Below are 24,568 nucleotides of genomic sequence, written 5' to 3'. Positions count from 1 at the left end.
GCATCATGCAATGTACGTTCCAGGAACTACGTTCGGAACTATTTTCTCTCCAGTTTCATCTCATGGCTTGTGCAGCGCGGAATATGCTCAAATAGTACGTTTTCAACGAAAGAGACCAATTTACCATGTATGAACAACAATAAACAGTGCACAATTAAAAACACAACTTTTACAAGTAATACACCATCCAAAACAAACCCGTACACTCTCCAGTACACAGTCGAATGCCAGCGCACTGTTTATATTTTGACAAATGTCGGAAGAGTTCAAATTTCTTGTCGGATCAAAGACGGTAGAATGAATAATTTCATTTGTTAAATTACCCTCTGTATAATATATGTTATCGTTTATAATACATTTAAATGTCTCAAATGATTTTGGTTTTGGATATTACTTTTTACATCGGTATTTTAGCTATTAATTTAACATTCTTTGCGTTCATCAGGTGATTGGGTGGTGGGGAACTGTCAAAAACTGAGTGACAGTTAAAACTATACATATCCCGGGTATAGGCGCGCGCTGTTCAAATGCTTGCAAATAAGAGGCTTGCGATAGTGCAAGAACTGAATGTTTTTGTAACAAAATGTCCAAAAAGTTGGGCCCACCGTCCAGTCGGTCGGAACCGATGAAACAAACGAGCCTGAGCAGTTTCATCAGGAAGAAGGACAAACCGCAAGTCGAGCAATCGTTGAGGTATTGTGAGTTATAAAATCAAGGAGAAAACGGTTTTCAATAAGGTTTTGTCCATTTCTGTGTCTGGTGCGTTCCTTTAGATTCCACACCGAAGCAGAACTCCAGATTACCTCTACGACACCTTCCGAGTCGACTAAGGTGCTATCTTCACCGAGCATATTTAAGCCGAAATTGCCAGTGTCGGTAAGTTTCCAAGAGTGATGCTGTGTTTCATCTTGTAATGGATTATTGTTCCAAATTGTACAACAGAAAAGAACGGCCACAGTTATCAATTTACTGTGCAGCGATTCAGATGAAAACAGTAGGTCTCCAATCAAGGCTTCTTCCGATAAACCCGACGATCGGAAGCGTCTACCAGCACGAGACATATTCAAGGAGTGCATTGTCGAAGGCAATACACCTGTTAACGGTTATGACGAGTACGATCTTATGGTGGTTAATACTAAGCCACTGCCAAAGCCAATCAATAATGATCCGATTGAGTTGAACCTGTTGACCAACGAACGCTATATGCAAGCGCAGAAAAAGCTAGAGGAAAACATGCACAAGCTGGCGAAAATCAGCCCGGAAAAGACACCAAAGTTTGAGTTCAAACTGCCCCAAGCAAATCGTATGTCGCTGGCTTTGGACAAGAGTAGCGTGTTCAGCAACGATCCTGAAGATGACGATGATTTTGAGAGGAAAAAACCAATTAACTTCACCTCTACTCCCGTTGCAGCGGGTGATGTCGCTAAGCGCAATGGCATACATGAGAAAAAAGACAAAGTGGACACACCGTCCGAACTCGCACGATTGCTTACTCCTGGCAAGGGAACAGCGCATTTTCAGTTCGATAAAAGTTTAGAAACATACCTAGATGAAGTAAGCGGTAGTGCCTGGTTCAACTCGAAAAGCCCACACGAACGTGAGGTGCGCAAAAATGTCCAATTTCTGCAAGAAGCACAGCTGACATTGCTCAACCATTTCTACGATCTCTTTGCGAAGGTACCGAGCAAAACCTTTCTGCGAATTGATAAAAGTTTTGATGTCGCATGTTTTGATCGGCTGAAATCTACCATAGAAAGTATTCGAGGAAAGACTGAGGTGTACGACCGGGCGCTTGCAAAAATGTCGAACCCGAAACTATCGAATGTTTCGACGAACGTTCATAATGACTCCAGCTTACAGTCACAGAAAAAGAGCTCCGCCACAGTGAGCACTGCTCCAATTGTATATGATGTTCCGTTTAACGACAGTAGTCTGTTGGAAGAAAATGAGCCCATAGAGCAGGCGTTTCCACTTGAGTCTAGTCGGGACGATAGCTTAGTTTCAACGAGATGCAAATTCGATGAATTTGAAAAAGAATTCGGGTTGCGAAAAATCCAAGAAACGAGCACAAAAGCGGCGCCGGCATGCGCACCCTTATTGAAGCCGCTAGAAATCGCAAAATCATCCGGAAGTGGCGCTACGTTTGTATTCAAGAAACCTATTGCCAGTACGCTGTTGAACCGCGCGGATACACCGCCACAGATAGCCAATCAACCGAAGGCTGTTAACAGGCAGAGGGACTCATTCTCGTCCTTTATTGATAAGGATTTAATCGATCCAGACGACCAAGTGGATGAGGACGACATCCTGAACAGCATTCGTGAAGCGGAATTGATCGATCAGGGTCGCCATTCGAACCTCAGCACTGTGGATTTGACTACACCAAACACATCGATGAGGCGGTCCGATCCTCCGCGAATAACGTTCCCGGTGGAACCAATGCCTCCAGTTTCACACCGAAATACTCAGTTCATTGAGGACATCCATACTCAGCTCGACGACGATGGCTGGCAGGTGTACGATCCAACGATGTACGACGGCGTGGAAATGGTTCCAGCGCCATCGATAGCTACACAGCCGGGCTCTGGGGTATCATCGTCGAGCATACAAGTGACGGGGGGTGACATCGGGCGCTTCCACGAAGGTATTCGCAACGATGGCATCACTGGCGAGTTCGATGGGATGTCCTATCCGCACTCCGTGCGGCTGCAGCTCGCGTTCAAGGAAACGTTCGGTTTACGGACGTTCCGGCCAAACCAGCTGCAGGTGATCAACGCGACCCTGCTGGGGAAGGACTGCTTCGTGCTGATGCCGACGGGAGGCGGTAAATCATTGTGTTACCAGCTACCGGCGGTTCTTACGGTCGGTCTGACCGTCGTGGTCAGCCCGCTGAAGTCACTCATTCTCGATCAGGTGCAGAAGCTGAATTCGCTCGACATTCCGGCGGGGCACATGTCGGGCGACATCAGCGTTGCAGACGTGCAGCGCATTTACGACGATCTGTACAGCAGCTGTCCGGAACTGAAGTTGCTGTACGTGACGCCGGAGAAAATTTCCTCCTCAGCCAAATTCCAAAATCTGCTTTCGGCGCTCTACCGACGCGGCCAGCTTGGGCGGATTGTGATTGACGAGGCACACTGTGTGTCCGCGTGGGGGCACGATTTTCGGCCCGATTACAAAAAGCTTTCGGCGCTGCGAGAGCAGTTTCCCACCGTCCCGATTATCGCCCTAACCGCTACTGCGAATCCGCGCGTTCGGTTGGATATACTCGCACAGTTGAAGCTGGCCCGTGATACGCGCTGGTTTCTGTCCAGCTTTAACCGGCCCAACCTCAAGTACCTGGTGCTGCCGAAGAAGGGTACCTCGACCAAGGCGGAGATGATCGAGCTGATCCGGAAGCGATTTCCGCGTGACACCGGCATCGTGTACTGTCTGTCGAAGAAGGAATGCGACCAGCTGGCGACTGAATTTCGGCGGGCGGGCATCAAAGCGAAGAGCTACCACGCTGGCCTAACCGACTCGGTGCGTGAGGAAACGCAGAAGGAGTGGATCGGCGATCGGATCAAGGTGGTGTGTGCAACGATCGCCTTTGGCATGGGCATCGACAAGCCGGATGTCCGGTATGTGCTGCATTACTGCATGCCGAAGTCGATCGAGGGCTACTACCAGGAGTCGGGCCGTGCTGGTCGAGACGGAGAGATTGCCACCTGCATTCTGTACTACAACTATTCGGACATGCTGCGCTACAGGAAAATGATGGACAGTAAGTATCCGGCTGACAGGTGGATAGCGGGTGGATTCGGGGTCACGAAAATTCACCGGATTGCTTTGTCTCTCTTTCTCTCTGACGCACCTTTGTAGGTGACACCAACATTTCGATGGAAGCGAAACAAATTCATATGAACAACCTCTTCCGGATGGTGAACTACTGCGAGAACGTTACCGACTGCCGCCGTACGCAGCAGTTGGAGTATTTCGCGGAGTACTTCACGAGTGAACAGTGCCTTTCGAACCGGGCGACGGCATGCGACAACTGTCTGACGCAGAGCAACTATCGCTCGATTGACGTGACGGACGACTGCGTAATGATTGCGAAGGCGGTGCGAGATCTGTGTGGTGGCCGCAACCGATTCACGCTGCTTCACCTGGTGGAGGTCCTGAAAGGAAGCGAGATGAAGAAGGTGCTTGAAAACGGCCACAACCGGACGGTGTACCACGGGAAGTTGAAAGCGTGGGAACGGTGCGACATCCAGCGTTTGCTGCGGAAGCTCGTGATCGAGGAGTACCTCAAGGAGGATCTGATCTTCAGCAATGACATCCCGCAGGCGTACCTGCGCATCGGAAGCAAGATCGAGAGTCTCGTCGGGCGGCGGGTGCGGATCGAGTTCTCGATCAAGGAAAAGCAGCAGTCCCGCGGAAAGGTGACGAAACAGGATGTCACAGCAGCGCAGGAATCGACCATTGGCACGCAGATCAGCGCAGAATTGCGCGAGCTGCAGACGCGCTGCTACAACGATCTGCTCGAGATTTGCCGAGCGATCGCGATGCAGAAGAACGCCACACTTGCGTCCATCATGAACATCCAAGCGCTGAAGACGATGTCGGAAAAGCTGCCCGAATCGCCGGCCGAGATGTTGGCCCTGCCGCACGTCACCAAGGCTAACTTCGAGAAGTACGGCAAGCAGCTGCTGGAAATCACGCAGAACTACGCAGCAGAGAAGCTGTGCTTTCTGATGGACACCCAGGATCAGGACGAAGCGAAGGCTGCTGCTGAGCTGTCGGGTGAGGATGATAGCGATGGTAGCGCGGACGGCACCGATTGGAATGCGTTAGCGAGGGCAGCTTCCCATGGCGCAGGAGGTTCGGGGTACAAGCGCAAGCGGAGCTGGGGTACCGGGAGTGGGAAAACGAAAGTGTTCCGCAGGGGAACGGGACAACGGAAAGCGGCTACCGGGAGGAAACGGACATCGACGGGCACGAAACGTGGAGGTGCAACCAAGCGTGGCGGAAGCAGTCGAGGTAGAGGAACTGCTAGGGTTAGCTACAACTTGCTTCCGATGCCTGGTGAATACTAAAACGGGGTGGGAAGTCGTGCTAAAGTGTACAGTTTTCGTCGCGTAATAAAGTAAGCTATGAGAGGCGAATGAAACATCAATCAACGTTTCGAATTTCACCATACACAGTGTGTTGTGGGAATTTTAGCAAGGAAAAGCGGAAGAACGACTCTCTCAAAATTGAGTTTCTTTGGGAATTAAGGCAGCGATTTATTAAACGAATTGATATCGTAAGATGTTTGCTGATGGCGTTTGTCAGCTTCTGGTTGTACACAAAGGAGTTCTAATACACGTTCAGAATTGTACTGATGTCGAAAGTTAACGGCCATAGCAGTTGGGCTTATACTAAACGCACCAGTGTAATTACACGTGACGCTTACTAAAATGCAAACTCAGAGCTTGATACAACTGTTAACAAACAACAACTAATTGCACTTAAATGAGATGGAGGCTTTCGCAACAAAGCAGCTATTATACTTCACTCCACGAGAACGTTGCACAGCCGAGTTCATCTTCAATTTTGGGTTGAATATCTTAGGAATAGCGGGGTTAATGCCTAGCACCGTTTTTACCTAGCAAGTGCGAATGGCAAATTGCTCCTGCTGTAACAGCCGAGGTCATGCCTTATTTAAAACAGTCGCGCTAGTACGAGATGTTCAAACGCACAAGTGGATTGTACCATCGCACCTGCACCTTCTTATGTTGATTTTTATAAGATATTTGATAACACCAGCTTAATACTGCTACGCAGAACGGGCGACGAAAGGCGATCATATTTTTACTTGTAGTTTCAAGTGACAGGGGAAAATAAAACCGAAAAGTAGCTGCGCCATGTGGCCATTGTAAAAAGGGTTTAAAAACAAATCCGCACCTCGCCAAGTTCGCGAGGCGGTCCAGGTTTATCACATGTCTTTGGGGGTGGTTCCCATCGACCAAAGCAGCGACCCATCGGTCACGATCCGTACTCGGTTCGACGAGTATGTGTTCGAGGTACTCACGATGCTGCCAAACTGCAGTGGCCTGCTTCCGTCCAGGTTCCATTTCAGCCCCTCGGTTCTGCACAAGCACCCCTGGCCGATGGGGATGAGCGAGCACCAGATGCGCTCGTTAACGAGCCGCTGCGGAATGTCGATGCAGTGTTCACCGGGTTGAAGTAGCCAGGAGAGCGAATTACTGGACCGCAGGTACACGTCCGTGCGCGGTAGAATGGCACCGGCGAGGAAGAGCGTGTTGAGGTTGGCCATTATTTGATCGAGCCGACCGGAGGATTCGCATAGCGCTAGGACACGATTGATCTGCCCGTCGTATCCGTGGGATTTTAAGACCTTCAGTGATTTGGTGAAATCGGTCGCATTCTGATCCGGCGTGTGGACGATCTGTTGGGTGAGACATAAGAAACCGTTCTAGAAGATCGAACGCGACAGGAAAGGGGACGGAATAGAGTGATCCGTTAGCTACGATCTACATTGATTTACGGCCTCGTTCCAACACAGTCACCGTACCGTGCACTTGAGCTGCTCGACGTACGCCATGGCCTCCTGGTTGCACGAATCGAAATCGCCTGTCACGAGATCGGGTGGTTTGAGCTGGTTTTCACCGTTGATGTTGCCCTTCACAAAGTCAACCCATCGGTTCGTGCCACCGTCAACGGCGACACGCACCTTGGCTGTAATTAGAAGCATCGGTGATTGTAGCTACATACATTGCGCAAGAGTGGAAAAACTGCCAATGGTTTCTGGGCACACTTACCACCATTCCAGAGAGATGTGAAATATTGCTTCTCTAGCAGGATGGGCCGGTTCAGCAGTACGATTCCAAGCCCGTCGTCTAGCTCGCGGCCATCGATGAGACTTGCAGGGGTCCACTTTTGCACCGACGCTACAATCGCACCGGTTTTTAGCTGGAAAATTAAAGATTTGACACCGTTCGAAACCATCACACTATTGCAAAAGTAGAGCCTTCATTTTGGCGTTGTTTGGCGCTATTCTCAAGGCAACCGTTTTCCAGTGACTCGAAAAAAATCACTAAATTAAAAAAAACGATGCGCGCCCACTTACGTCATCCGGAACATCGTTCAGCATAACGCTAGTAGATAGTAGCAGCAAGCGTGCTGACCTTTCACGTGGTGGCGGTGTCCGGAGGCAAATGCGGCGAGGAACTTTTGCATGCGACGTGGTAGATATAATCACAATCACGATACGCTCGACAATGCGCGATAGGAACGCATGCTAGGCTAATTTCCAGTAAACCGTCCAAAGTGAACGGTACTGTTTATATTTACGCACCAAGTGCACCGTCTCACGGCCGACCGCACTTCACGCGGGAACTGTCAAAATGTAGTGCCGGTTTTGTTGTTGATGATGTTGATGATTTCAAAAATAAAAACAAAACCACGTTTGACAGTCGTTTGGTTTTCGGTTTATTCAAATGGGAACGTGGCGTTTCGGTTATTTAAAATTATTTCCCGCTTTACTCAGCATATCTTTAACGCTTAATCCGTCTCTTATCGTAATGATAACATTTGTTATATGGTACCGAACGGTATATTCGAAGATACCCTAGATATTATATGGGAACATTGATCAACAAAAAATATCTTTTGAATAAAAAATTTGCTTTTTTCAAAAAATTAAAACCTGAGCTTCTTTAAAAATTAAAGAGTAAAAAAAATGTTTTTTAAAACTACTGGATGCTCGTTTCAGTTATGTTTGCCATATGTCTACCAGATGTTAAAGCATGTTGTAATCGCTGTTTAGTCGAAATTAAATATTTTAAAAATCATGTTAGTGTTTGCACATATTTGTACAAGAGGAAAGTAAAATGAATGTTGACGAAATTGATGTTGGCTAATGCCATTTCTGTTTAGTTATTATTATTGATGGTTTTGTGAGTAATAGAACTAGTTGACTAGTGAGTCTTAGTCATAAGAAACCTTAAATAAAAAGCATAGCGGTCACAAACTTAGGCAAATGTTTGCTGTCTGAGAATGAGTCACGAACCAACTTGCCACGATGAGAATTTGTACTTAAATCAAATAGTTCATATGAAAGGCAAATGGATTAATGTGTCATCGAAAGTTGGAATCATGCGATAACAGTAGATTTTCTTATCCTTTCAAAAGGGAACTGTTTAATAACGATGGAATCACCCAATTTCAAACTAACAATTTCCGGGGTAAAAGCAAAAATTTCTTGTGGCAAAATTGTAGATTATATGCTCACCCGGCGTTTTAAGGAGTTTTACATGGTCTGTTTTCTTACGAGATGCATAAGTTCATTACTGGTAATAATGAACCAGATCTGAAGCACACATGATAGTGAGATGTTGCAATCGCGTTTCGAAATACTATTAATCGGGTTGGTTGTTGCTGTAGGCTGTAAACTTTATTTACTGAACATTAAAGCAGTTGCTGCTAAATGCGAAATCCGAACAGTAAGTGGCGGGCGCGAGCTGGCAAACACCCATTTGCTCGTTTCGGTTATGTTTGCCATACGTTCTCCAATGGGGGGAAATTCCTGCCAGAGATTTATGGTTTGCATCTCTCGAGGAATCGCGGATACAAACAAACCTCACGGATGTGGTAACGGTTAAGCAACCAGCAGAGGAATCGCTCCAGTCCCAGCCCATAGCCACCGTGCGGCTGTGTGCCGTACACGCGCTGATCCACGTACCAGTAGTACGGTTTCGGATCGATTCCCTCGCGTTTGTACCCCTCCAGCAGTTCGTCGTACTTGCAGGACCTCATCGATCCGCCAACGATCTCGCCAACGTTCGGTAGCAGCACATCGACACTTTCCGTCAGGCGCAGATCGTCCTCGCACTTGGCCATGTAGAAGGATTTAATTTCCGCCGGGAAGCGACACAGCATTATCGGCTCGTTGATCGTGTCCGTCATCTTCCGCTCCGGAGCTTCGGGGATATCCTCGCCGAACTCGTAGAACGTGCCATCGTCTTTGGTGACGTTGTTCTCCTTCAGCCAGACGATCGCATCCGCGTAGTTCATCCGACGGAAGGGTCGCTTAGGCGGTACGAATCCCGGGTTCAACTCTTGTACCATGTAGCCCCACGGTGATTTAAGCACCCGCTCGGTAACGTCCACGATGAGATCCTCGAGCCGGTCGAGTAGATCATCGAAGGTAATGAACGGGCATTCACCTTCGATGTGGGTGTATTCGGCCAAATGACGCCGGGTTCGGCTCTGCTCCGCACGGTAACTTTGCGCTACGCAAAACACATCTCCCAGCGCCGGTATACACGTTTCCAGATACAGCTGCGAACTCTGCGTCAGGAAGGCTTCCTCACTGATAACAGAAAATAAAACGACAATCAATAAAACCATAACGTGGCGCTTGCGTGATTTATAAAAACCCACCCGAAGTAGTCCAGCTTAAACAAGGTGGCTCCTCCTTCCACTTGCGTTTGGACGAGGGTTGGTGGGGTGACCTCCGTGTAGCCCCGGTCAAAGTAATGCGAGCGGAACGCCTGCATGACGACGTCGCGCATCTTCAGGACCTTTGAAGTGTTCTCACCGCGGATCATTATGTGGCGGTTGTCCAACTGCACGTCCGGATGCGCTTCCTCGTTCAGAATGGCATCGGCACCACCGGCTGGGGCCAGCCCGACCAGTTCCCAGTAGTCCACGTGCAGTTCGTGGCCACCAGGCGCGGTTTTACCGGCCGGAACCTCCTTAAGCGTGCCGAACAGCTGCACTGACGATTCCGTCGATAAAACGAGCGCGTTGTACGTCTGGCAGAGGTTGTCCGTAAGCACGCACTGCAGAAAACCGGTTCCGTCGCGTAGCGTTATGAACATCAAGCCCTTTCCCTGTCGCCGTAACCGATGGACCCATCCGTAGATGCGCACACGCACGCCCCGGTGTTCGGCACCCTTCGTGATCTTAATCGATTTAGCGGTCGGCCAGGATGGATCTTCCTGGATGGTTATTTTTTTGGCCTCCTCCAGATTCTGCTCGCGATTCTTTGCCTTCTCTTCTTCCTCGCGTTTCTGCTTGTCTCCCTTCATGTTGTCCCGTACCCAGAGTTTCTGGATTTTCTTAAGCTGCGACTTGGCCGCGACCTCGTACGGCGATTCTGACTTTTCGTCCTTGCTGTCGACGTAGATGGTGGGAAATGGTTCCTTTCCGGCGTGCTTCATCGCCCGGAGAATCGTTTTGAAGGGCTCTTGATCCGTGCCCTTGCCCGTTTCATCATTGCCCCGTTTCTCCGACGTGTACAGCTCGCCTGGAAACAAACGGCGGAAGGATTAGTCATTTATTTACACACACGCAGGTATGATGGACTATGCCGCCGCATTGCATCAGAATTGCAGTCCGCCATCTGATAGACAATGCAGCACATCGGCCGGGATTTTCCACATTTTCCGCATTGGTCCCCCACCGTAACCTCAACCGTGCTACTCCCGTGGTGATGTTGACTTTAAACCTAGCTCACTGTTCAGCATATTAGTCGAAATACTTACTTAGCGTAAGGTTTTCCATGCTTTACGTCTTAGCAGCGATTCGACTAGGAATCCTTTGCCTTATAATAAATACACTACACTCCGTGCGCTGCGGCTGAACGGATAAAAAATTGCGTGAAAATGCCGTCGTGTTGTGGTGGTACGTTTTGTAGGATCACACGTTTATATAGCTTGGTTCAAAGGGCTACACTTGACTCAGAGCACGGATTGATAAGTGCATGGAGAATCACAAAACAGTGGTAATTTAAGACCGTTGCTTGACAATTCAAGAAAAATTGCACTGGTAGAAAGTAGTAGTAGATTTAATATAGAGTTTTGAAAATATGTTTTGATGTTTTCTGAGCTAAAAAAATGAAAATATTTTAAATCTCTAAAACCGTGACACGTGTTAGCATTTAAACGTGAACCAAGTGTATGTAGCAAAATTTGAAACACGCTTTACCTTTAATGTGGCATTTTGAACATTATTGTGTATTGGATGTTCTGAGGATACCAAGCAGGCCAATAGTTTTACAAGTTTTACAAAACACCGTAGTAAATTTGAAATGGGCTGGATATATTTAACGTAGTGTATATGGTGCAGATTGGAACAGATGACGGAGCGTTTGAATGACAGTTGTTGAAGGCATTCGTATTATTGCTACTGTCTGTAGTCAGTTGCGTATGGTAAAAAACCTTCCGAAATAAGCGAATGCAACGTTTTCTGTGCGAGTAGTGCGTGCAGTAATTAGATTGTCCGGCTGGCAGTGAAATTGAAAGCGGGCGCGAAATTCCGCCTTGTGCAATAGGGCGGTGTCGATTGCAGGAACCGTGCCGGTGCACGGAAGTTGCTGACAATTGGAGGTGCGATAAAAAAATGCACACAAGTTCAATTTGCTCAATTTCGACTGACTATTACTCACGACATCCGGCATTACCACCAACCGGTATCGATTCGGTACGTGCTGATTTCTCCGCAGGTGCAGTTTCGAGAGTTTGTAGAAGCGAACACGCCCAATACACATGAGCAATATGTCTGCGGAGTCGCAGGTCTTCGAAGCCCTGCGGTACGCCTGCAGCCAGGATACGCAGATGCTGAAACACGCCGAACAGAAGCTGGCGGAGTGGGAAATACAGCCCGGATTTCACCTCACACTGGTGAAGATTTTCTCAGACCAAACACTCGACGCCGGCGTACGATGGATGGCGTCGATGTACTTTAAGAACGGTGTGCTAAAATACTGGCGCCAGAATGCCCCAAAGTAAGTCATTTTTTCCGCCAATGTATTTTTTTGTTCGGTACCGATCTTATGTACGGGGTTTCTCTTTCCTTTTTCGGTGCAGCGCGATATCTCCCGAGGAGAAGCAAGAAATAAGGACGCACCTGTTGGTGAAATTCGATGAACCCGTGCAGCAAATCGCCGTTCAAATAGCGGTTCTCATAAGCAACATCAGCCGATTCGATGGCCCAACGGAGTGGAAGGAACTGATACCGACAATTATCAAGGCAGTGCAGAGCGAGGACATGCTCGTGCAGCATCGGGGCCTGCTGGTTCTGCTGCACGTCGTCAAAGTTCTGCAATCGAAGCGGATACCGCGCGATCGTCAACTGTTCTCGAATCTCGCCTCGACGTGGTTCGATTTTGTGATCAACCTCTGGGAGGGTTTCACGCAGCTCTTCTTCAAAAACATCTGCGAGCAAAACTGCGCCATTGAGGTGTGCGCCACTAACTTGGAGAAGGCCACGTTCAGCCTGCGCATACTGAAGAAGTTTACAATGTACGGCATCAGCGACCCGCAAAAGTCGGACAGCTGCATGATGCTGGTGCGAGTAACGTTTCAGCGGCTGAAGGATCTGCTCGAGTGCCGCTTGCGTGTTAAACGGATGCAGCTCGAAGCGGAAAACACAGCAACCTCCACCGCTATGGGCAATGAAGCGTCCCAGATGCTGGGCAAGCTGACGACTAATGTGGAGAAATTCATCGTCAAACACATGAAGTTCCTGGTGTTGTTCAACGACAAGCACGCGGAAGCATTCGCAACGTTCGTTCCGATTTCGTTCGAGTTTTGCTTCAACTATGTGTTCCACGAAGGCACTAACCTAATCTTCGAGGACAATGTAATCACGTTTCCTAACTTTGCCATCCAGTGCCTGAGTTTGCTGAAGGAAATTCTCTCGCCGACGTTTTCCCGCTACACCGTGATGCTCCGTTCGGTGCGCACGCCGAGATGTTCCTCCAAGAAAGAGTCAGGTTGGGATGAAACGGAATTACGAGTAAGGTTGTCCGGTGTGAGCTAATTCGTTTTTTTTGTTCGATTTTCAGAGGACCGTGTCAACAGCGCAAAGTTGGACTTCTTCACCCCAGAACGGCTCAGTTACATCCTCGAAAAGATCATTATGCACTACTTCCTCGTGACCCCGGAGGAGTTCGAGCAATGGGACACGGATCCGGAAGCGTACACCTCAGACGAGGGTGGAGATTCGTGGAAGTACAATCTACGTGTAAGGGCTACTCTCCACCCTGCATTGGGGGAAATGCTATTGACCGCTGGTTAAATTAAAACTTTCATTGTTTTAGTCGTGCGCGGAAGCCTTCTACATGATCCTCTTCCAGAAGTTCAGCCCAACGATGATCGAGGAGCTGCGGAAATACATTTCGAAATCGCAATCGATAACGCTTACGGAAAATTCCGATATGAACGATTTGTTGATAAAGGACTCCATCTACAATGCGACGGGATTGGCTTCATTTATTCTGTTCGACGAGGTGGGTATGCATGTGAAGACAGCTTTTTTGATAAACTCTCGTTTACACTTATCAATTTGAGCAAGAGTTGAAGCAATACTGCTCCAGGTGTCAAGAAGAGCTAGAGAGATAAGTTTCTGTGGTTAGTGCAATTGGTCGGGGCACGTACACGTGCGCTGGCGTGTTCTTCTAGCGTAGGATTTACCTAGCGAACTGCGGCAATGATTTACCACGGCGATCAGTTAGAAGACGACCGTTATTTCGACCCGGGTACACCCAAATGCACATGCACATAACGCTAATCTTTTGCCCGGTTCTTCGTTCGTTTACCGTGCAAGGCAATAACAACATCGTGTAAATCAAAATCTAAGTGTACATTACATCGTCGAGTGTAGAAAAACAGGGACACAGGAAGATAGACCGAGAGCGAGACGATCTATCATAAGTGCAACGGGTCGAAAGGAGAGCAATAACGGTTGGAGACAAACGGCCGGCATGTATGCCGCTGTTTACCTTTGATAAATAGGCTCATCTTTTGTACCCGTTTGGTAGAACCGCTCGGTTTGTGGTCTAGTGGCGGTGGTGACTCAATACCCGGGCTCGGGGGTATTCGGGAGTCACTTCGGACCGTATTTAGGTTGTCCCGAATCGATTAGAGGCTTTGTTTGCGAACGGACAATTCAGCCACAATAGCGAAGTGAAATGCACCGTCCCATTTAGTCGGTGCTTTTACCCGGTAAAGCACAGTTCGTGGAAGTTTAGCTCGAAGAAAAAGATTTCTTCAACACGGTAGTGTGATTTTTCCTTAAGTGAAAATGCACAATCTTGAACGATGCACTTGGCTAGCGGCGTACATTAGCAAAGGCTAGGTATTGAAGGGAGTACAAGCAAATTGCTGGGGTGCAGGGCCATTTAAACGCGTGCCTTAATACATATATTTCGTTACTTTCTAGGTAAATTTTGACGAGTGGTTCACCCAGCAACTGCTGGAGGAGCTGAAATTCAAATCCTTCAACTTCCGCGTCATTCGCAAGCGCATCATCTGGCTTGTTGGGCGATGGACTTGTGTTAAATTCTCGAGAGACTTGCGACCTGAAGTTTACCGCGCCTGTCTAGAGTTGCTTGCGCCGTCAGAAGATTTGGCTGTCCGGTTGACTGCCTCAAAGTAAGTAACGACGATGCCGGTATGGCAAGCGAGCTTAGCGTTCTGGAACTCTAATCTAAACCTTCGCTTCTGTTGCAGGACGCTTCGCAGTATCATGGACGACTTCGAGTTTGTGGCCGAACACTTTGCGGTGTTTCTGGAGCCCGCAATTGCGCTTCTGTTCAGTTTGCTGAAGGAAGCGGTTGAGTGCGAAACAAAAATGACCGTGTTGCATGTGATGTCGTTCATCATCGAAAAGATGTCAGTTTCCATACGCATCGACGTGCAGAGCCTAGTCCAATATCTACCTCTGCTGTGGGAGGAAAGCCGCGAACACAACATGCTGCGCTGTGCAATCATATCGACTTTGGTAAGAAATAATCGATCACCGCAGTGTCTTCATTGAAGCTAAACCGTGTCTTCTGTCTACAGTTGCAGATAATCAAAGCCTTAAACGAGATACCTTCCTCGGAACCGACAGTTTCATTTATCTACCAAATCATCGAGATGAGTACGAATGTGAACGAACCGTCGCATGTGTACCTGCTGGACGAAGGGCTGGAGTTATGGCTCTCGGTGGTGCAATACAGTCCTGGGATGAACCAGGAGCTGTTGGATCTGTGCAAAAGTTTGGTACCACTTATACGTAAGTTGTGAACACACGCAGAGTGTCGGATAGAACGAATATTTTTACACATTGTGCGTGTGGTTCCGTTTATCCTGTTTCAGAGCAATCCTCCAGCAATATGCACATGTGCTTGGCGATAGCGCAGGCGTATGTGTTCCTGAATGCGGAAGTGTTTCTTTCGCGGTATGGCCAGGACATTGTAAAATCGTGCCAATATCTGCTGACGGACTTGCGCGTCGAGGGCGTGATGCTGATTTATCGGTTTTTCACCACGCTGCTGCAAACCGCGCCAAAGTATAGCATTGAACTGCTCCGGCCGTATTTGGTGGAAATTTTCCGGTGCGTAGAAAATTATTTTTATTTTTTTTCACCACTGTTCGCACCTTCCAGAAGGATCGTTGTGTCTAATTGTATATATCGTTTGTAGATCATACTACGAGCAGTCGAATTTCCCGCAAGTGCTTCAGATTTATCTGCAGATCATGTCACGGATACTGATCAACGATCAGATAACGTTCAGCGTGATCCTTTCGGAAACGGGTGCCCAAAACGCGCTGGAGAAAATACTGACCAGCTGGCTGGAGGATATGCGCCGAATAACGCCTCACGTGGAGCGAAAGCTGTTGGCGTTGGCCCTGTCGAGTCTGCTGACCGTGCCGAATGATGTCATTTTTCACAACTTCGCTGGCATTATCACGAACATAACCGAAACGCTAAACGACGTCATGGATGTGTATTCTCAGGAAGGTTCGAAGGTGGAGTAAGTGTCGAATGGATCTGGAAGAATTGGTGGTAGTATGCGAAAGGAAGGGTGCGCTAATCGAGCTACCTGGCTCATTACAGCTCGCTAGTCATTGACACCAAGGACGACATCAGCCAAACGTTGTTCGAGTACGGGTTCATTCCTAACGATGAGGCTTTGGACGAGATGCCTCACTACAGCCGTTGCCGTGCGATCTGCTTGCAGGACCCGACGCATACGATCGTGTTGAAGGACTATCTGCAGAATCAGGTTAGCGAACGAAGCTACGCCCACGCTAGTCCTTGCTGTCGCTAACCGATTGATTGGGTGTTTTCTTGCAGCTCGTGACACTGAAGAATGTTATTGGCGTCGAACGATACCAATCGCTGATGTCCTCCGTCGACCTGCAAATACTCAAGGAGTTGAGCAGTTTCGTGGTGCTTGGCATCGATCTACCGGCCGCCATCACCGAGGGAGTATAGCCCGCCGGACGATCGATTAGTTGTAAAGCAATTCGCCATCGTCATTGATGTTGGCTTCGCAATCATACACACACACACACACGTACCATCCTCGCTGACTGTGCAGCTAATCTCTCATCAAATCCCTCTGTGCATGCATTTCCACCGTTGATATGTATATTTTTGACTAATCGTTACGCTTTTCCATTTCCTTTGCCTTCCATTTCTTGCTACTGTTCCCCCCCCCCCCCTCCCCCTATTTTTCAAATCGACACGCTTCCGTATTCGGTCCGGAGTCGGTTGTGAGCGGCGCTAACACATTGTTTGTTTACTCTTTTGATAGTAAATTTTTACTCACTTGTTTTTCATATACTACTTTCGACATGTGACCCAGCATCGGTTCTTCCCGTCGGGACTGTTTTGTGTTAAATAACCAACTATTTAATAAACTGCACGTCCGAAAACACCGCCATAGGGTTTGCGATTTGCCTTTCCAACGTTGTACCATTTAAATGCGTTTAAATGTGCCGACATACGCGCGGGAAGCCGCCTTTCGCAACCCGCTAGATGTACAGCTGATGGGGCCACGATCCGATGATATCACAGTACGTTTGAATAATAACGGTTACTACAAACAAAACAAGTACACACCCAAAACGTAAAATGAATTCAGCGTGTTCTGTAGCAATATACGCTCTGAAACGAGCCCGCAGGATCCGAAAAATAAAATACGCACGAACCTCGCGTGCAGTAGTTGGCGTAACACGTGGTTTTTGGTTATTCCTTTCTCTCTGGCCGTTCTCTTCCTTACCACCGGTGTACTTACAGTATGGGAAGTTCGAACCGGACACGCCGGGTGCTGTTGATAAACGGACGAGCACGTGCACGTGCACGTTGTTTGGTAAACACACGCACGCGCACAGCAACGAACCGAGAGTAAGGTTTGCCGTTTTCGGAGAAACGCTTTTCCGCTCTCACCTCGAGGGTTGTATCGATTTTTCCCAGCTCTCAGCGCCAGCTTATCGGTGCGAGTGTATCCCCGTGTACGTTGGATGCTGGATTTTTCGCTGCAGCATCCATGCCCTACCAGCAAAAGGCTCCGATGGGCGTGCTTGCTCTGTGGCAGTAGTTGTGGTGTGTTGGAAAATTAGTCCCAAAATACCCTGATTGCGAGGTGTTCCCGCTGATGCTGTGATGAAAATTCAACTGTAAAACATTTCCATTGGTGTTGGCAGTGTGAAAAGACAGGAAAAATGAAGGTGTCGACCGAATTTTGCATCAAGATGCTGAACGCGAAGGTGATGCTGCTTTGTTTGGTCGCATCAAGCTCGGCACAGGGTAGGTCAAGCATACTAGCTAGATGGGCGTGTGTCGTTGCAGTGGAACCGAGTAGGAATCTACTAATGTACACCCTGTGGAAACGTTTTTTTACAGCTTCAGTGGCGCATATAGAAGCGAATCCGGACGCCAAGCGTCTGTACGATGACCTGCTCAGCAACTATAATCGTCTGATACGGCCGGTGGTGAACAACACGGAAACACTGACGGTGTGGTTGGGCCTGAAGCTGTCGCAGCTCATCGAGGTGAGCCTGCGGAACCAGGTGATGACTACGAACCTGTGGGTGAAGCAGAAGTGGTTCGACTACAAGCTGAAATGGGACCCGGAAGAGTACGGTGGCGTGGAAATGCTGTACGTTCCGTCGGAGCAGATCTGGCTGCCGGATATCGTGCTGTACAACAACTGGGACGGTAACTACGAGGTGACGCTGATGACGAAGGCTACACTGAAGTACACCGGTGAGGTGTTCTGGGAGCCACCGGCCATCTACAAGTCGTCCTGTGAGATGAACGTGGAGTACTTCCCGTACGATGAGCAGACGTGTCTGATGAAGTTCGGCTCGTGGACGTATAATGGGGCGCAGGTGGAGTTGCGCCATCTTGATCAGGTAAACTTGATCCTCTTTCAGGATCAATCTCCTACAGAAGGAAACAACCCAACTGTTGTGTTCGCTTACAGATTCCTGGCAGCAATCTGGTCCAGATTGGCATCGACTTGAGTGAATTCTATCTGTCCGTCGAGTGGGACATCCTGGAGGTTCCGGCCAGCCGCAACGAGGAGTACTATCCGTGTTGTCCAGAGCCCTTCTCGGGTACGTTGAAATCAATCCACCAATTGGGCTCAGTGATTCAGCTTCAACGAGGTCATGTTTCCATCTTGCTCAATGTTGCCCTCTTATCTCCCATCCCAGACATCACGTTCAAGCTGACTATGAGAAGAAAAACGCTGTTCTACACCGTCAACCTTATCATTCCTTGCGTCGGCATCACCTTTCTCACGGTGCTGGTGTTTTATCTTCCCAGCGATTCGGGCGAGAAGGTACGCAGGATTGTGTTTTGCATTTTGCTGCTTGTGGCGTGCCGTCGGCTCTTGCCGGCCAATTGTTGCCCGGACACTTCCGCACCGGGAAGGATTGTTGAGTCAAGGGCCCTGCTGTGAAGTCGGGAAATGTCTGGCCCGAGCGAAAGGATAATCGAATAATCTTCCTCCCGTCTTTCTCTCGTCCTATCTGCTCTGGGTTCTCTTGAAAGGTCACGCTTTGCATCTCGATTCTGGTGTCGTTGACTGTGTTCTTTTTGCTGCTGGCCGAAATCATCCCGCCAACGTCGCTGGCCGTGCCACTGCTGGGCAAGTATCTGCTGTTCACCATGATCCTTGTGTCGCTGTCGGTGTGGACGACCGTTTGTGTGCTCAACGTTTGGTATCGGTAAGTAGCGTAGTGATTGTCTCGAGGCATGGGAGCATTTGGTGATACAGAAATCTGTCGAAAGAACGGGGTAGAAAGGTTCATTGGACGCGGCTTCATGAGTGGTCGAAATATGTAGCAATCTATTCCTTGAGACATTGAGTTTAAAACAGTAGAAAAAGTTGAAACAGTAGAAAAGTCATCATCGTCGATATGATTTGCAAAAAACCTATTCTTCTAGACTCGTAGACGGCAAATGCTGTTTTAATATAATGCCAAATTATTTTTTACATATATTTGTTGCTATCCTTTGATTTCCTTTATTTTCGTGTAGGGTAAAGGTTTTGAAGACTATTCAACATGAAGGTTGGATGAGATTGCTATTATTTCTATAGTATAATTATATATTTCTGTTACACACAATGGAAGCTCATGAAGTTCTAGAGCTTTGAGACGGAAATGAGGTTTATTTGACCAACAGAAAAGACAGAAGTCTTTCGACTCGCCTTTTTAGGAATTGTCAAGGCCAAGATGATTTATGTAGTGTGTTGAAACATATTGACTTTCAATTGACAATTGTTGTTGGAGTTTTCCGATAGTATATTTACGCAACTCTAGCTTCAATATCACTTTGCCAGCTCCTCTAAATAGCTACTCAATTTTAATAGTATATCTACGCAAATTTGGACTCAGCCTCCCCCGTACGCAGCTCGGCTGCAAAAACAAAATTGAATTTATATAAAGCCATAACAAGGCAGGCCTTGACCGTACAATGGTTGTTTAGCCATTTAAGAATAGAAGAAGAATAAGATCTATTCAACATTTCTAGTATGGCTACGCTCTGTTACGCTTTGATACGATTCCTGTTGATTTACTTTGTGTATAGATCAATAATCCTTTCAATGTTTGGTACTTTGAGGTAACGATGATCAAAGCCATCGTTATGGTAATGCAAGAATACACATGCATGCTTTTTGGTCGCTGTTGAGCAAACTTGTAAATTATTAACGGCTAATAACAGGACAACTACCGAAAGGGACCGGTAAAGGTCGCCCGGTTCCAGACGTGTGGTGTCGCATTTCCGCATATTTTCCACGTTTCTATAACTTTAACACACCCGCCAGCAGCCCATCAAACGGACGAACAGGGAGATGGCATTAAATTTTAATCCGTGCCCCTGCGGGGCCACCGAAAACTTATCACCGAAATCCTTTGCCGGCCATTTTCAATCATAGCCATAACAATAAACCCTAACACGGCGAGCGACTCATGGGAAAACGATAAATAATTTAACGCACCCCCGATTTCCGGGCGGTGTAATTATATGCGCCATGGCGACGGGCATGGCATTGTAATTTACTGCCCTCCGGGTTCCAGCTCGGTCCATCGTGCGGTTGAGTGAGATGGGCCAAATTTATTGCCCTTGCGGGTGTGCGCACATTAGTGGATGTGCCGTGTGGGTGTCGTAAAGCCGGTGTTATGTTAGCTTGCGAAAAGTATAAAATAAACACATCATTTTTGCGAGTTTCTTTATATTTGCGGTTTTTGCGGTGCTCGCCTCGAGCGCATAATAAACGTACGCGGATGTCCGCGTGTGGTGAATGTCCGCCTCCGATCGGTTTTGAGATTAGGAAAGGTCCGATTTTCAGGCCTCGCCTGCGAAAACTAACGCACAAATGTAATTAGCACTCAGGACGATATCCTTCAAACCTGGTGTAATAAGAATCAGCACGTGCGGTGGAAATGAGCCGCATCGTTAAAGCAAGCCATGACACTATTTATCATGCTCGTTTGTCGGTCACTCCTGGCAACGGCGCATTGTTTCAAGAAACGTGAAGGGAAAAACCTGTCCTCTTGAGAAACCGTGCAAAACGAGGTGCTTCCGGCGTAGCTGCCATTGGGCTATTTGTGTTATTTTAATGGCCAAGCAATTGCGATTGGGACGCGCGCAGGATACGCGAGCCGGTTTTTATAGCGACCGAGCGTTTTATTCGCTTCACGCCAAGCGCTTTCCAGACACGTGCTTGTGCGTGGCATCGAAGTGTGCGTTGAACGATGTGTCATTTGTGGCTCTCGTTGGTCCTTGGGAAAGCTCGCGCGGGAAAACACGATAAGGGGTAGGTTTTGGGTCCTACTCTACAAAAAAAGCACAACCACAACGAGAGACATGAGGGATTGGGTTCCTGATCTAGCGTGTGATGCGGATGTGGCAAAAAAAAAATAATAACATCAGTTATGATGCGAACCCCCCCCAAGTGGGTGGAGTTTCCGCTAAAGGCTCACTTTCGCGCTTCACCGCTGCGGGAGTATGAGTTAAACGTGCACGCATAACCACCATCAACTCCTGTTTTCCCATTCCAGGAGTACATCGACGCATAAAATGTCACCCTTCGTCCGGCGGCTGTTCCTCGAGATAATGCCGAAGATCATGATGATGCGCCGGGCGAAATACACGCTGCCGGATTACGACGATTCTACACCGAGCAATGGCTACACGAACGAAATCGAAATGAGGTAAGTTGTGGCTTCTCTGGAGGTTGAGGTTGAGCTTTGGGCGCAAGGAACGTACCCAAACGGGCGCGTGCGGACACGCTCGGGATGGCGAGATTGCACCGAGCGGAAGCTGAGCGACAAATGAAGGTCGGTTGGGTCGTAAAATTTGATCCGTTTTCGGTTTCTTATCACTCTCGAGCCAGGGATTTCCTTCCGCCGCACGGTGCACGGTGCCGTGCCAGTGGTTTATGTTTCACTCTCGTTCGCCGTCCATTTTCACTTGCGATGGAAAGTAATCAAGCAATTGACGGTGGTGGTCGTCAAAAGCACACCCACACGTACCGACGAACTCAAAAGCCACTATGTACTAGGCATTCCAAGGCGATCGGTAATCAATATTCAGTAGCAGGAACAGCAGCAGCAGAAGCAGTTTCTTGCGGAATAAAATTCTCCAGCACACGCCACGTGATCCTTCATCTCGTTAAAGGCAAATGCTGCGTAATGTTTAATGTACCTTTTTCTTTCACCCACTACTATGCCTATGAGAAGCTAGCCTTCCCCGAGGGTGCAATCGGATTGAATTGTTAGCTCACGCCGGTCGGTATGGCACTCGGTTCGCCTAATGATCGTTATCGTTGTCGTAACCGTTAATTGTGTTTAATGTTCGATGATCCATAAAGTGTGTCCCATCGCTGGGATGGCCATCGGACTGACGAGGTGCCGGTGGAGGTTGTTCGCTGTTAATAAAGAAATTACTTCAAGTGTAACGCTTTCGTCGGTGGATTAAGATGTGTGCGAGCGGTCCCTTTGGGGCCCGCTTTGTAACGGCTCGGTGCGTCTTCATATCCGTTGCTTGATTTGATTAATCGCCATTTTGTGGGGAATGAGATCACGCAAAAAAGAAAACGCGCTAGATAGAAGCTGCGATTGCGAGTACTGCAAAATATGAGCACGGATTTTATGTGTCGAATAACAGTTCAACAGTAGACGGCTTGCTCATTCATTTGCTCAGTTCTTATTCTATGATCGAGGCTAAATTTTTTTGTGCCAACAGCCTTAAACCCACGTGTGCTCATCGTGTGATTAGACTTCTACAAGGCTCTAGAGCTTTTTTTTCTACTAACCACCAACCCGACGTAGAACGTGCCAGCGCACCAAAACGCGCAATGCCCGATAACACCACACGCTGATAATTTAATAAAACTGCAGATAATGGAATCAAAACCAGGCCAGGCCTTCAGGGTTTAATTCACTCAGCTCAGCTACGTTGCTCGCCTGCTTCGCCGGCTTTCGAAGCGGAAACGGAAACCCAGACAACACATCCCGGAGCCCCGGAGTGGGAAGAAATGCCGCCGGTTGGATTGTTAATCAAATTTACATGCACATTTTTAGAACATGCGCGCGCCCCAACGACATGTTTTCGCACTCCCGGAGCCCATCTCGATGATTTAAGCAAATCTCGACACATGTACATCCATCTACGGAATTGCAAAGGGATGCGCCTCCCCCTAGCGGGGGTGGGGGCACGTACGTACACGTGCGAAGCCGGATGAAGTTAGTTCCGTTTGCGTCTCGTGTTTTCTCGGCTTTTCCACAGGCCGCTCTCTGCTTTCGCACTTGCGCCAGCGGTAGTTGAAGCGTGTACGAGTAGCAAAACAAACACACGCCCAAGGAGCGGCGGCGAGGTCCTTACGGGACGGTCGTGGGTGGTGGGAATTTTCCTGGTGGCCCGGGTTGTTGTCACAAGGCGGCCACGACGTTGCTCCGGCATCATGCGGCAGGAGAGATACATTATTTTATTATTATTAAATTCATTAGCCTCCCCGGAAAGGATGAACGCCATGGGGGGGGGGGGGGGGGACATCTCGCAAAAGCGGAAGTGGGACAGATAAATTGCCCGATAAGACCGAGTATCGCAGAACCGATGGTCGCCGATGGTTCCGGTGGGGTCCTGCCACAAGGGTTCGGAAGATGTATGGTGATGATAGGAACACCGTCGGTGTTGTGAGACCCTGGACACTGTTGTTTGCGTTACGCACCGTGTGGTTTTCCCTCCAATGGTCCGACGGTTGTGTTTGTGTGCGGTTTCTTGCTGGTGTGCTGGAGGGTGATGTCGAGGGATTCGAGCTCAGCTCAGTTCGGCTCCATTAATGACTCGTGTTCACTAACCGCGTCCATTTGTTTTCTCTCTCTCTCTCTCTCACTCTCTTTCGTTGCCCACATTTCCACAGCGTTAGTGATTTTCCCGGCGAGTTTAAGGAAGGCGGTGACAGTTTCGATAACATAGGAGTTAATCTTTCCCACGGTTCAGGTGAGTTTGCCAGGAGTGATCCTAAAAGCGACAGGGCAGCCATTCCCTGTCGTAGCGCCCGGATTCCGTCCCCATTTTTCCCAAACCCCACCATGCCGATCATGCCGACCGGTCATCCTTTGATGGCATTTTCCCAAATTTCCACTCATCCGCCTGGCCCCGGCAAACCACCCACACTAGCGGGTGGGAGGCGGGCGATAATTTATAATTAAATTTTGATTTATTTTACGAGCCATTTTGTGGACGGGGGGACCGTTTTCTTTCCCACCGGTCGCTCTCTGTTCGCGCCCATACCGATCCCATACCGTGGGTGGTTGGTTTTCTAAAATTGTTTTTTTTTGCTCCCATTTTCGCACACCTTCACGGCCTGTTCCCGGCACGGGGTACACTCGCGCGCACATGGCACAATTTCCGGGGCGAACGACGGTTGCACCGGAACACGCTCGCCGCACGTGTCCTTTCGGAAAACGCGCGCCATGGTATCCGGAACATCGATCTAACCCCGCGGTTGTGGTTGGGCGCGTGCAGTCGAGGCGGAAAATGTCATCCCGAAGCAATTATCACCGGAGGTCCTGTCCGCCATCCAGGCGGTGAGATTTATCGCCCAGCACATCAAGGACGCCGATAAGGATAATGAGGTGAGTGAGCTTTGGTGGGCTTTGGTTTTCCGTCTTGCTTTTTGCGCTTTTCTCGACTTTCCCTGCTCGCTGGGGGAATGGTGCGGTTAAATAAACACAATTTTACGGTCCCCGGGGTTTCGAGTGGCTTTAGAGCAAGAAACAACACA

At 48.5% G+C, this 24,568-nt stretch overlaps 5 protein-coding genes across 7 annotated transcripts in view; 3 read left to right on the top strand and 2 right to left on the bottom strand.

The window, feature by feature from the left end:
• Window positions 1–583: 583 nt before the first annotated feature.
• On the top strand, window positions 584–5,110 carry LOC128732073 (recQ-like DNA helicase Blm). Its single transcript, XM_053825235.1, has 4 exons — window positions 584–693; window positions 774–876; window positions 943–3,763; window positions 3,862–5,110. The coding sequence occupies exons 1-4, from the start codon at window positions 584–586 to the stop codon at window positions 5,073–5,075; spliced, it is 4,248 nt and encodes a 1,415-aa protein (XP_053681210.1). The 3' UTR covers window positions 5,076–5,110.
• A 129-nt stretch (window positions 5,111–5,239) lies between these two features.
• LOC128721999 (thiamin pyrophosphokinase 1) lies at window positions 5,240–6,990 on the bottom strand. The gene is made up of 3 exons (XM_053815813.1): window positions 6,804–6,990; window positions 6,557–6,720; window positions 5,240–6,457 (listed from the first exon to the last, which is right to left on the bottom strand). The coding sequence occupies exons 1-3, from the start codon at window positions 6,988–6,990 to the stop codon at window positions 5,957–5,959; spliced, it is 852 nt and encodes a 283-aa protein (XP_053671788.1). The 3' UTR covers window positions 5,240–5,956.
• A 1,340-nt stretch (window positions 6,991–8,330) lies between these two features.
• Window positions 8,331–18,058, bottom strand: LOC128721267 (asparagine--tRNA ligase, cytoplasmic). 2 transcript variants are annotated; one of them, XM_053815012.1, is made up of 3 exons: window positions 18,029–18,058; window positions 9,427–10,289; window positions 8,331–9,355 (listed from the first exon to the last, which is right to left on the bottom strand). In XM_053815012.1, the coding sequence occupies exons 1-3, from the start codon at window positions 18,056–18,058 to the stop codon at window positions 8,581–8,583; spliced, it is 1,668 nt and encodes a 555-aa protein (XP_053670987.1). In that variant the 3' UTR covers window positions 8,331–8,580. The 2 variants fall into 2 exon arrangements, with proteins under 2 accessions (XP_053670987.1, XP_053670979.1); XM_053815004.1 differs by lacking the exon at window positions 18,029–18,058 and adding an exon at window positions 10,533–10,668 and having other exon boundaries at window positions 9,427–10,294.
• Window positions 11,544–16,254, top strand: LOC128720892 (importin-11). Its single transcript, XM_053814591.1, has 11 exons — window positions 11,544–11,773; window positions 11,856–12,763; window positions 12,836–13,014; window positions 13,091–13,279; window positions 14,212–14,423; window positions 14,502–14,772; window positions 14,835–15,048; window positions 15,132–15,369; window positions 15,458–15,790; window positions 15,874–16,042; window positions 16,114–16,254. The coding sequence occupies exons 1-11, from the start codon at window positions 11,544–11,546 to the stop codon at window positions 16,252–16,254; spliced, it is 3,084 nt and encodes a 1,027-aa protein (XP_053670566.1).
• LOC128721284 (acetylcholine receptor subunit beta-like 2) overlaps window positions 17,487–24,568 on the top strand; it is a 21,881-nt gene continuing 14,799 nt past the window's right edge. Inside the window, exons 1-8 of one of the 2 annotated variants that reach the window (XM_053815022.1) lie at window positions 17,487–17,571; window positions 17,668–18,179; window positions 18,251–18,383; window positions 18,483–18,610; window positions 18,823–18,998; window positions 21,339–21,491; window positions 23,702–23,781; window positions 24,310–24,419. In XM_053815022.1, the coding sequence (XP_053670997.1) occupies window positions 17,487–17,571; window positions 17,668–18,179; window positions 18,251–18,383; window positions 18,483–18,610; window positions 18,823–18,998; window positions 21,339–21,491; window positions 23,702–23,781; window positions 24,310–24,419 (1,377 nt within the window). Of the gene's footprint in view, window positions 17,602–17,667; window positions 18,180–18,250; window positions 18,384–18,482; window positions 18,611–18,822; window positions 18,999–21,338; window positions 21,492–23,701; window positions 23,782–24,309; window positions 24,420–24,568 lie in introns of both variants that reach the window. The other variant, XM_053815031.1, reaches the window with a different exon arrangement.

Source organism: Anopheles nili, chromosome 2 (genome assembly GCF_943737925.1).
Source record: "Anopheles nili chromosome 2, idAnoNiliSN_F5_01, whole genome shotgun sequence".
NCBI classification, from domain to species: Eukaryota; Metazoa; Arthropoda; class Insecta; order Diptera; family Culicidae; genus Anopheles; species Anopheles nili.
Note: the sequence above shows the minus strand (reverse complement) of the source record. Positions and strands in the feature narration are given on the sequence as shown.